Source organism: Pinus tabuliformis, chromosome 4_1 (genome assembly GCF_031772625.1).
Source record: "Pinus tabuliformis cultivar Carrire ecotype Pingquan chromosome 4_1, CPIR1, whole genome shotgun sequence".
In the NCBI taxonomy this organism is placed as follows: Eukaryota; Viridiplantae; Streptophyta; class Pinopsida; order Pinales; family Pinaceae; genus Pinus; species Pinus tabuliformis.
In genome coordinates, this window is record NC_142303.1 from 791,082,585 (window position 1) to 791,095,665 (window position 13,081).

The following is a 13,081-nucleotide window of genomic DNA, read 5'->3' on the forward strand; positions in this document are numbered from 1 at the left end:
TTTGATAACTCAGTGATTGTTTGGTGCTTCACTTTCTCCACTTTCAAGTAGCGATTTCCCACATTCTAAAAAATTAGATATAGATCCACGTATATTCTTGCATGATGCTTATTCTTCCTAAATTTAAGTTGTGATTTTGTTTGCTGTATTTATTATTAAATCCATTTATGAAATCAAACTTTATTGAATACGTTTGCCTGGGAACATTTGCAAATACTGTGATCTGTGGCATTGGTAGATGTTGTCTAATAAACTATCTACAGCCCAAAATTGAAACATATAAGGCTGCAAATAATGTGACTTGAAGGGTGTGCATCAGCCACTTAGATATCTCTATTCAGTCCTGGTATTCCTGGTTAATTTGGGATCTCTCCTTAGTTCAGTTTTTTTACAGTAAACCAGTAGCCATTGAGTCAGGTGTTCACCAAGAGAAGTATCAGTAAAATATAGGAGGCCATGGAAATATTTCATGAAATGAATTGAAACTATCTTCTTTACTACTTCGATTTGCAGATTAATAGGATTGAATATGTGCATTCAAAGAGTTTCCTTCATCGAGATATTAAGCCTGAAAATTTCCTTATGGGCTTAGCCGCAGAGCAAATCTGGCGATTTATGTTGTAAATTTGATCTATTGAATAATTTTATATGGTTGTGTAAAATGTTTTACCGCAGAATTTGGAAGTTCTACTTCTATTTCCCCTCTCGATTAAAACAAATCAAATACGTTATAAAAAATATATCATCTGCCTTTCAAAGATTCTACCATAGAAAAAGAGTCTGTTTGCATGTTTTAGAAAACCCTATACTGAAAACAGAGAACACGGGCCTAGACTCTACAAAGAACTTGTAAATACCGTCCACTGCCGTTGAAGCTGCACGGTCCACTGCCCACTGCTGCCGGAAGCTGCCCACGGTCCACGCTGAAGCTGCCCACTGCTGCGAAACTGGTATGTCGCGGTGCTCTGCCGCCAAGAACAATGAATATAGCGTATCACGGTATCTGACTAAGTCTATCAGATATTTGATATTTCATATATGATATTTGCCTTTAAGATTTAGGGTGTTTTAACTTATTTTTTAAATTTCATTGTTTCAATAAAAAAAAATTATTTTTTTTATTGAAGAACCCATTAGTTTTTTAATGAAGAACCCAAAGAACCCCGAAGAACCCCGAAGAACCCAACTTGAAGAACCCGAAGAACCTGAAGAACCCAAGAACCCAAGCACCCGAAGAACCCAAGAACCCAAGAACCCAAGCACCCGAAGAACCCAAGAACCCGTCAAAGGCTAAGAACCCTAATTTTTTTTTTGAAGAACCCGGTTCTTCTGGGTGCGTCTGAGAAGAACCCGTACCCGAATCCGGGACTTGGGTGCGGGAACCCGGGACGGGTTCGAGAACCCCACCCCCGGGTGCGGGTACCCGTGCAACACTGGTTGAAACTGTGTGCGCATTTAAAATGCTTTGTGCCCCTGAGAATCATGCTAGTAGGGTTTTGTCAATTGGAGTTTAGTAGGTTCATGCTTGTTTCCAAGTCGGTTTTCTGTCTATGATAAGATTTTCTTAAAGAAGGCTACTAACCAAGGTTGGTGGCATATGCTATTGCCCATGATATAAGTAAAGTATCTTATCCTACTTATGCCTTGGTAAAGACATCAATATGCTAGAGCAGAGAAAGAACATCACCAGTATGGAGATATCAAAGAAAGCCTCTCGATCAACAGTAGGCACAATGTCAAAGACGCCATCTTAAGGCACACTGTCAGCAGCAAGAAATCTTCAGTATGGGTTTCTTCATTCAGCTGTAAAGGACAAGATTGTAATAGTTTTCACGATACTAGGATTTGCCTTTTGATCAGCAACACAGAGAGAATAGGGCTCTCTCTCATAGAGACAAAATAGTTGTGAGATGTTCGCAATAAACATGCTTGGGCTGAAATGGAACAGTAGTATGGTAAATGAAGAGAGACAGCAGGAGCAGCAGCAGAAGCGGATGTCATAGATAGTTAAAGTGCTAGTGTTAGCGGAAACTGTGGACTGCATAAAGCCACTGGCAGCAGTATGTAGTTCAGTATGGCATCAAATGGAACATCAACTCATGGGTAACAGCTACCTTGACAGTTATATGTGGCATCAATCCTATTTATGGCATCTAGCACACACAACCCAACATCATCTATGGTTTCTTTTAAGTTCAATGTTATGTATGATATCGTTACTATCTCGTTGCAATGGTGATATGTTATAATCTTGTTCACAAATGAAGTTGTGAACAAGACAGATGATAGCTTATCTATGAAGAAGCAACTAGATATGCCAGTTTAAGAAATTGAAGCTTTCATCCTTGAAGAAAGTGCATGACATAGTCTTGTCAAGCACGGTAAGCAGAAGATCCTGCTTTTATTACATTGAGACAGGATCCTGTGAAGAATTGTCCGAATGAGAGAGGCTCCTCCTCTTCATAAATTGGGCAATATGATATATTGGTAGCTGTTATAACAAGACTTCAGAGGGAGCTATATCATCCCTGATGATTTTCTTGTTCAATGTTGAGTCAAGTTATGTCATCTGAGTATGATGACCCTCATAACGCATATCTCTGTTTCCTTAGAGACTGAATATAAGTTGTATGATTACAATTGGAAGATTTTGGCACATCGATCAAAGGATTAATTGTAGGATGCAAATAGCTCGATGGATATGTTTTGGGCAAGATTACTTTTTCAATATTCAGAGGGAGCTATGATTTTTATTAATGTAATGTTCCTAAACAGGAATATAAGTGATATAGCAAGCATGCAAACAATCCAGCAATTAGAAAAAACGAAATAGATATTAAGCACCCATGAAAATACTTGGAAATAGTGAACTGCTGAGCCATTTTCTTATTTCTTCAAGGGCAAAGACAACAGTAAAATAGAGTGGTGCACCTGGGTTTGTCTCAATGGACAAGCATGAAAAAACCCAAGTGAGCAAATGATGAGCTGAAGGCTGCTACAACTGCTGCACCAAACTGAACTGTGCTGACCAGAAAACTGCTCTGTCTGCTGACTTCGGAGGGCTGGGATCACTGCTTCCCGTGCTTAGAAAATTATGAGATTTTCAGCTCCTTGCTCCTTGGCCTAAACCTAGAAAAACCCATGAAGGAATTGAGTTGGTTCAGACTTTTGAAATTCAACCCCCAAGGAGCCCAATCTCAGCTGCAATTGCAAAAAATCAGCCTGCTGGATTGAGGCTGTAAAACCTCCTGGAAAGTGCCCCAAAAGTCTGAGATGTTCCCTCCTACAAATCTCCTGCCTTCCCGGATGAGTTTATGGGTTGTAGCTCTTGCCCTCGACCCACGAAATTGCTGAACTGGCCTTCTACGCTATCTCCCAGGCCTGGAATTCGAACCGTTGGGTTGCTGGCTTCTCTGGCTCCAAAACTCTCATTGAATGTTGGCCCAATACTATCCTTCAGGTTCCTTGGCTCCTTTGGCAATTGGTTGACCCAAGGTGGCTCTATCTCCCTCTGCATGTTTGACTGCTGGCCCAGAAATATGCACTCCTTGAAGATGGCTGAGTGATTGTGCCATAGATACTCCCCGAAACTCTTGAAAATGCTATGGGGCTACCTGCCTAGGGTGGCACTTGAAGTCCCCCGAAGGTAAGGTTGAATCTCCCTCTTGAGAGATTTGTGGCTGAACAACCAGTTGACTCGGCTAAGTAACTCGAGCAAACAGTCAACTAAATTCGATGCACAAAGATGAATGAATGACCAAATGAGAGCCTCCTCCTCCTTATGACTTCGTGGGCCTTCCTTGCCTCATGTGGGCCCCTCCAATCAACTATTCGAATTCCCTCCAAGCCATTCGAATGGCCTTGTTCGAATTCCCACGTGGGTGACCCCCACCTTGTGGCCTCTTTTGGTTGACAAAGAACAACTGCTCCATGCTCCCTATTGCTCCTTCGTACACAACCTTTAGACCTAGTAATGATGGACATTTATCAGTGGAATTGTTTTTTTCACACACACAGCATATTTCTATGATATTTAAAGGACATTCATTCCTAGGATTGCTTTTAGTGCATTGAGGGAAATTTATGGCTAATGTTTTTTGTGCTTCCTCCTATTTTCTTTTGATTTGTAAGGTGTCTATCTGTATGGAAAATGTATGTAATATCTCGGTCTTCATGTCCTCTAACATACCTCCTATTTCATTTTTAGTAATCAGGGAGGAGGAAGAACTTACTGAGCTTTTGTTTGCTCTACCTCTTTTTCTAGTAGCTCTTGAATGGTTTTTGAATACCTGTTTAAAAATTTAATGTCATCATAAGTGAGCTGGTATATGTCTCCATTGGCCAGCAAGTTAAGTGTTTCCATTAGATCTTCCCTGACTCCTCATAGTAAAACTAGCTTCAAGGAGTCTAGATCCAAGGTGCAATTATGTTCCCTTCTATAACTCAATTGGAATCTCTCCTCAAAGTCTTCCAGAGACTCCTTTTCTTCTTGGATCATCCTGAATATTTCATCTCTGGTATCCCTTGCTTTGCAGTAAGTTCGATATTTGTTGTTGAAGGCTTGGTGCATTTGTTCCCATGTGGTGATGTTATTTCCTTCTAGGCACATGAACCATCGCATGGTGAATTAAAAACACTAATTTGCAGGGAAAATTAGTTTATCTGAAGCAAAACAACAAAAGCATCTACAAGGTCTCTATACCTCCAAGTTCCAATATCAAGGTTCCAGGAGTGTTGTAATATACTAAAGAAGTCAAATCGTGAATTTATTGTGAATCCGAGTGAGAATGGAGGGTTGGTTATAGGTTGCTATAGGAGTCCTTGTTTTGCTACAGGAGACAGTTAAGCGAGCATGTAACCAAGCAAAATGCGGGTCTGGGAGGCAAGGAAACTATGGAAAAATTAGACAACGATAAAATCAACCTGATCAAAACTGTAAGACAACCTGTTGCAAATTTACCCTAGCAAAACTAAACTTTGTGTGTTTCCTGTAGCTGCAAAACTGGGTACACAACAAAAGAAAACAGTGAACTGTAAACAGTAAAAAGTAAATGTGTAACAACAGAAGAAATGAAGTAAATGAATATTTGAATTGACTTTAATCAATGCTACTACTACAACCAAATGTTCAGGTAACCTGTAAGAAAGAGCTGTTCATGAAAACCTTCTAATTAACCATGCATGAGTGCTATGAAAAGGTAACTTTTCGAAATTCTGTAAAAATAAATAAAAGCATAACACTAACAAAAATTACAGAAGGGCTCTGGAGCTCTTGGGGTGGGCCCAACCCCAGGATGCTCAGAGTCCTTTATAGGAAAGCCAAACTAGAAGTTGAAATAGAACACCACTTCCATTAACGGAGAAAATGTTTTCACATTATAGATTTACAAAACTTGCTTAGAAATACAAATCTAGTATTTCCTCCTATTCTTCACACTCTTCTCGACATGTCTTTTTTGTTTTTTTCTAAAGCAAGAGTAGTTCCTTTTATTTCATAATTTCGAGAAAAAATTTACATAATATACAAGAGCCCTGTGCTCCAAGAGGTGACAGGGAAACAAAGGGCATGAAGCCAAAATTAAGCTTCCCCCCGCTACAACAAACAACAAAATCTTTCGTTACATACATTTGGCCGAACCAATCAAAACAAAGGCCTGATCACCGGCAAACAAACATCCAAGTAACTCAAGTGAAAAGCCCCCAGGACACGTGGCCCCATCAAAAAGCACCAATCGATCTGACTGTACCCACAACCCCACGCAAACGGACAACACCCCGAAGCATCTCACCACCAAAACTGCTCGGAGAAACCGCGGACCCCACCAAACCCACGGCCCCACCAAACTGCATGATGAATCTAGAGCGTTGAAAAACCAAGCGCGATCGGACGGCTGAGCAGGATATCGCGCGCCCGAAGTTGTCGATCTTTAGGGCGCGGGGAGGGTGGTTTAAGGACCGGGCCCTCCTCCACGTGTCAAGATACCTATGGCATCGCTGCCAATAAACAAAAAACCGCTCTCTACAAAAAAGCGGTGCGATAGCAATGAAACCGCCTACCCCACCAAACCCTCGGGCCCTACCAAACTGCTCGATGGATCCAGCCCGTTGATTTACCTTGCGCCATCGGACGGCAGAGCAGAAAATCGCACGCCCGATGTAATTGACTTTTATGGCGCGGGGAAAGTGGTTTTTGTACCGGGCCCTCCACCACGTGGCATGATTTTTATGGCATCGCTGCCAAAAATCTGAAACCACTCTTAACCTGGGAGCGGTGCGATCTCTGCGAAACCGCCTAGAGGCGGTATTGACTTCCAACACTGAAAAATTGGGATGATGCGGAAGTTTCTGAAGCTGCTTTCTGCAGTCCGGGAGGCTCTTACGCCCGTCACTTAGAATGGTCCTGAACGTGGTCCACTTTACCTCTGACCTTGTTTTACCTGTCATTGTGCACGTTTTTGTCCCACTTGGCGTAGCCCTCTGATCGCTGACCATTACTAACTGGGATCTGTCATTTTGCATCTGTGCTCTTCTTTGTCCTCCTCCACCTAGTTATGGCAGAGTTTTTTCAGGTTACTCTGCACCATTGTATTCCACTTCCTTAAGATTGCACTGTCCTCGCTGCTAACACCTTGGTTGGCTAGAATGTCAGCCAATTTGTTGGCCTTTCTCCTCACATGAATAAATCTGAGAGTACGCAGTTCCTGTAGATGCACTTGAATTCTCTGAAGGACTCTAGTTAACCTCCAATGTTTTGTGACCTTTTCTGGCCCTGTTCCATTACTGATTCTCTTGGCAGCGTTTATGACTAACTCTGAATCCGCTTCTATTATGACATTTTGGCAATTGCTCTGTATCAAAAATTCTAAGCATTGTTCCAATGCCATTAGTTCTGCCATGTTGTTAGTGGCTTTTCCTAAGTGACCATGGAAGAGGGAGATAATGCTACCTGTATTATCCCTTAGAACTCCCCCAAAACCAACATCTCCCAGGTTGCCTTTGGAAGCTCCATCAATGTTGTACTTTAAAAAACCTTCAGGGGGGGATGCCAGAATTCCTCCACCTTTTCTCTCATAGATGCTATCCTGTCTAGACCTTGAGGAATAAGCCCCTGCAAGTCTAACAGCTAGAGGATTCTTAACTCTCCAGCTGAGGGAGGATTTTTGGGGAGATTCTTGACTGTGGTGCCCACTGTCTCCTTTAGTTGTTTTAGTATTAGCTCAACCAGGCTAAGAGAGGCAGACTTTTCCTCTTTGAAAATTCTTTTGTTCCTTTCCTTCCACACATTCCAAATGATGAAACTCGGTAGTAGATTCCAGGCACAGTTGAGAATTTCATTATCTGAAAAATTATTCCTCCAGTTGTTTAGAGTGTTGGCAATACTTTCTTTGTCTCTATCAGATTGTTTGAAGATGTTGGTAAAAAATTCCCATATCCTGTCGGTGAAAATGCAGCTGTTGAGAAGATGCTCTATAGTCTCCTCCTGGGTCTCACAGAGTTGACATCTGGAGGGTCCCAGCATGCCCCTTTTTTTAAGGTTGTCCCAGGTTAAAATTTTTCTGTGGTGAACTAACCACATGAAAAGTTTGATTTTCATCCATCCTTTGTGCTTCCAAAGCTTCTGCCAGGTTTTATTAGGAGCTTGGGGTTCCATATCAAGGAGAAAACCTTTAGCTTCCTTGATATTAAAGTTGCCCTCTTTATTGTTACCCCATCTCAGATGGTCCTGCCCTTCCATTACTAAAATTATTCTCTGATCCAACAGTCTCTTGAGGGATTCTGCTTTACTATTGAGGGTTCTGTCCTCTTTACTCTCAATTTTTTTCCAGATTCTCCACTTTCCTGCATTATGAGAGTTCTCCCAAAAGTCTTTCACTTTTACTAATCCTTGATTGTCAGTCTCTTGCTTGAGGCCTAAAAATTCCTCCTTTAGTAGATTTGGTTCCTGTTGCCATTTGTCTTCCCAGAAAAGTGCCTGATCTCCCTCTCTGATTTCCCAGAAACTATTTTTTTGCACCACTTCTCTGTTCTCCCAGGCCTTGTTCCATATGGGGGAGCCTTTCACTGTCCCTGTCATATGTATGATATCCAAATCCGGCCAGGCATTGGCATATTTTTCCTTCCAGATGCTTGCCCATTGGGCTTTAGGATCCTTAACCCACCTCCACCAGAGTTTGGCTCCTAGAGCCTTGTTGAGAATCTCTGGGTTGTCTAAACCTAGGCCTCCTTGGTTCTTGGGTTTGCAGACCTTTTCCCAAGAGACTAGAGCCCATTTTTTCCTAGTATCCTCTTTGCCCCACAGAAAGTCTCGTTGAATATTCCAAAATTGCTGCAAGACTCCTATAGGAGCTGGGAGGGCTGATAGCATGAAGATTGGAATAGCTTGGAGAACTGCTTTAGTAAGAACCAATCTACCAGCTAAATTTAAAGATCTATTTGTCCATTTCCTGACCTTGTCTTGCATTTTAGTTATTATTGGATCCCATATACTCTTGTGTCGGGGTTTAGCTGTAAGTGGAACTCCCAAATACTTGGAGGGAAGAGATTCTCTTTGAAAGCCTAAAATTCTGGAGACATTTCTCTGGATGGCAATATGAGTGTTAAAGAAAAAGACTTTTGATTTGGTAAGGTTAACTTCCATACCTGTGGCTTTCGCGAAGTCATCCAAAATCTGTTTGTAAGCAAGTGCTTCTTTGACTGTGGGAATTCCCTGTAACATGGTATCATCTACAAACTGTTGATGAGTTAGAACTTTCCCATTCTCCGTAAGTTGGAGACCTCGAATTCTTCCTGTTACTCTTGCATGCTTGATGGACCGCCCCAGCCCTTCCATCATGAGGATGAAGAGAAAGGGAGAGAGCGGATCTCCCTGTCTTAGACCCCTGGAAGGGAGAAAAAGCTCAGAAGGAGAGCCATTCACTAAAATTGAAAAGCTGGACGAAGTTACCAGGGCCATGACCCATCTGACCCAATTATGATCAAAACCAAACGTTGTGAGCACTTTTTTGATGTATATCCAATTCACTTTGTCATAAGCTTTGGCTATATCCAGTTGCATGATCATTCTCGCTTTCTTGTTGCCCGTTAACGAGTGAACCACCTCGTGAGCTTGAATTATATTGTCCAGAATTTGTCTTCCTTCAACATACCTTGTTTGTTCCCCGGAGATAAGCGTGGGCAACAGGGGTTTGAGTCTATTGGCCACCACCTTGGAGATTATTTTGTAGACAACATTGCATAAGGTGATGGGCCTAAATTTCTCTAGTGTTTGAGCAATATCCTGTTTTGGAATAAGGGAAATAAAGGAAGTATTGAGAGCTTTCAAAATGGTCTTATTCCGCCTGGAGTCTTCTATTATCTCTACAATATCCCTTTTAACAATATTCCAGCAGGCTTTGAAGAAATCCACATTAAATCCATCCGGGGCTGGTGCCTTGCCATTTTGCATTTCCTTGAGGACCTCACTGATCTCCTTTTCAGTTACAGGTCTGTTTAGGTTACCATTATCCTCTCTGGATACCAATCTAGGTATGTGTTTAATTAAATTCTTGATGAAAGGTTCTCTTCCTGAAAAGTTTTCCTTGGCAATGTCCCGAAAGTGCTTTACTAACACTGCTTCTATCTCCTCATGGGCTTGATGAATTTGGCCATTCTCATCCTTGATCGAAGAGATTCTGTTGTGAGTTCTATTTGCAATGGTGGATCTGTGGAAAAATTTAGTATTGCGTTCTCCTTCTTTTAGCCATAGAACTCTAGATTTTTGTTTCCAAAAAATCTCTTCTTGTTTGCACAACCTTTCCCATTCTTGGTGGTATTTCTCTGCTTGATCATTTTTTTTTTGTCAAAGCCATTCTTGATCAAAGCTTGATTGAGCTCTAGGATTTTGATTTCCATGATTTTTTTACTTGTGAAAATATCAAGCAGAAGCTAAAGGAATGGAACCAGAAGGAATTTGGCAATATCTTCTCTACATGTCTATTGGGCTACTCGAGCCTCTTATTTATACAATGAGTGGGGAGCAGCCTCCTTGAGAGGAGGACTGAATTTCCCTCCAAAAATCTCTAGAAAAGGGGATCTTGCTCCTAGTCCACATCACAGCAACAGGAAGGGGCATTAAATGCCATCATCCAACGGAGTTGAGATTCTTCTACAAGAGGGAACAAGTCCCAGTAATATCTCTGGTGCTGGATCTTCTTGAAATCTGTGCAATATCTCTTCAAATCCTGCACAATAAACATGTTAAGGCACATAAAATATGAAAAACCTCATTGACTCTCCTAAGAACCCATTAAGCTAGGAAAGTGTGTCATTAAGTGCAAAATGTGGGTTTAATATAGTTTTTATGTGCCTAGGAGTGGATTGATGGGCCTTATGATTTACCTATTTTAGAGGCTCATCATCTGATGCCCTGTTGTGCTAATCACTAGAAAATCTGTTTATTGCTTAGCGCCACTAAGCACGAAAAGTGGCTGAATAAAGGAGATGATCAATCTGACAGGGCAGGGTCTAAAAGAAACCTGCAAGGTCTGCCGTCTGAGAGTCACTGGTTCACACATGTAAAGAGCTAGACACCTCTGGTCAAGATATCAGATGAAGATGAATTGGAAACTCCCCAAATCATGGTAAAGGTAGTGGTACCTCCCCCTGGTTTTATTAGAAGGGGTGTCTGAAAACAAAATGATCCTTTAATTCCAACTCCTGTAAGTGCCATAGCTGCCATATCCTCTGCTCTTATGATATACAATGCACAAACTCAATCCAAAGCTGGTCAGAGATTGCTAAAGGTTGTAGCATTGAGGCTGTCCAAGGTAAGTTGTAGTTTTAGGAAAGTCAATACAATTTGTATTACAAGCTCCAAATCCAAATATAAGAGTACTAAGGTTTTCCAAACATGCTGCCACATCCAGTTGAGAGGTCTTTTGTACTAGTCAAGAGTCAAGAATCAAAAGTCAGGTTTTCTTTGGGTGCATGTATGGGATGATTATTGAACAAATCATTAATCCCACAGCAATTTCCAAAGACAACATCATTTTTAAAAATAAAAGCTAAGAAAATGGACAAAATTCTAAGAAACTTATATAATGCATTCTCTATTCCCTAAGAATAAAAGAAAAACATCTGGTATTTTTAAGTATGCATTCTTAATACATATCAGTTCACATTATCAAGGAAGAGGCAATATGGATAGTTTTAGGAAAGTCAATACGATTTGTATAACAAGCTCCAAATTCAAAAATAAGAGTACTAAGGTTTCCCAAACATGCTGCCACATCCAGTTGAGAGGTCTTTTGTACTAGTCAAGAGTCAAGAATCAAAAGTCCGGTTTTTTTTGGGTGCATGTATGGGATGATTATTGAACAAATAATTATCCCACAGCAATTGCCAAAGACAACATCATTTTTAAAAATAAAAACTAAAAAAATGGACAAAATTCTAAGAAACTTATATAGTGCATTCTCTATTCCTAAAGAATAAAAGAAAAACATCTGATATTTTTAAGTATGCATTCTTAATACATATTAGTGCACATTATCAAGGAAGAGGCAAGATGGATACCATTGGTGCTTACTTTGATGTCAACCTTGGTGATATTATCGAGTTTCAGCCTTAGCCTATGGTGGATGTTCATTCCATGTCTTTGAAGTTTGTATGCTGTATGCTTAGCCTCTTTGTTTTGAGAATAGGCAAATCAGAAGTCATGTATGCTGGTATCACATTATTGGTACTTTCTAACATGTATGCTTATATATTTTGTCAGAAATTAATTTTGATGTATTCCTAAATCATAAAAATATAAAAATCTTCTGCCCTTACTACCACTTTTGCAGGTACATTGTAGGTAACTTTGGATAAAAGTGATTTATTTGCATTTTCTGTTGACTTTGAGTATGATCTTTAACTTGTTGTCAAAAACACTTTGCAAACTAGAAGTAAAGTTCATCCAGAAAAGTATCTAATAAAATACTTTGCTAGGGTTTGAATGCTTGCAAGCAGTTAAGTTTTTATATCCTTAAGTTTTAAGAGCAATTTCCTTAAATGAGCAGAGTTATGAAACGAATTCACGAGGGCTGGAGATATTCACAAAAAACTGGCTTCCGGAGGCTCTTCCTCTAAAGGGTATTGTTTGCTTCTGTCATGGATATGGAGATACCTGTACTTTTTTCTTTGAAGGTAAGGTCCATCATTTCACAAATGTAGAAAACATTAGGGTTGTTTATAGAAGAAATATTTCCAACTTAATTCTGTAACTATATTCTTAAACACTAATCATCCAGAGTAGTTCTTAACTTTTAACAGATTGCAAACTTGCAGGAATTGCTAGAAAATTTGCAGCATCTGGATATGGCGTATTCTCCATGGATTATCCAGGGTTTGGCCTTTCAGAAGGTCTACATGGTTATATTCCAAGCTTTGAAGAACTTATTGATGATGTTATTGAACATTTCTCCAAAGTCAAGGGTATGTTTCTCTGCTTAAAAAATATTGAAGAGTTTGCATGCTTAAGTTCATCTGACTGGAAGGAAAACTAAGTTCTGAAGGGAGGTGTTATCTGTACAATTTGTCACCTATCACAAAACGAGGACTAATTTCCTCACATATTATCAAAGCATAAAAGTGAATGATGCAGAATGTCATATATCTAAGAGGAGCTATAACATAATTGAGAAAAATATTATCTTTTGTGGCACTATGGATTTTAGATGATATTTGACCACCATAAGGAGGTAGGTTGACTTCTCAGAAGAAATCAGCCAAAAGACAACTATTTTCTTAAAGAAGCCATAAGAATACGAAGATCATATCTATCAAACTGATACCCCCGTGTACATAACTCTGAGGAGGCTCTTGATAGAACTTTCAAGGCCCCATTCTATTACAGTTTACTGATAAAACATCTTGGCATGGTATCCAGCTCTTGATATTTTGGGATAATGTTCATTTCCCAGGAGCCATTATTATGACAAAGGAAGACTGCTGAATACCATATGAACTGGTAGCAGAGCTAGTTGCAATGGCTCTGAAGGTGTTGGAACGTACATTAGGCCACATGTTCTCGGAACATTAGAGAGATCAGCTTCGAGCA

At 40.2% G+C, this 13,081-nt stretch overlaps 1 protein-coding gene across 1 annotated transcript in view; it reads left to right on the forward strand.

Annotated features, from left to right (window-relative positions):
• Positions 1-13,081, forward strand: part of LOC149178567 (caffeoylshikimate esterase-like) — a 144,939-nt gene that overhangs the window by 93,493 nt on the left and 38,365 nt on the right. The window contains exons 3-4 of the mRNA XM_089420382.1: positions 12,042-12,168; positions 12,310-12,456. Of these exons, the coding sequence (XP_089276508.1) occupies positions 12,042-12,168; positions 12,310-12,456 (274 nt within the window). The remainder of the gene's footprint in view (positions 1-12,041; positions 12,169-12,309; positions 12,457-13,081) is intronic.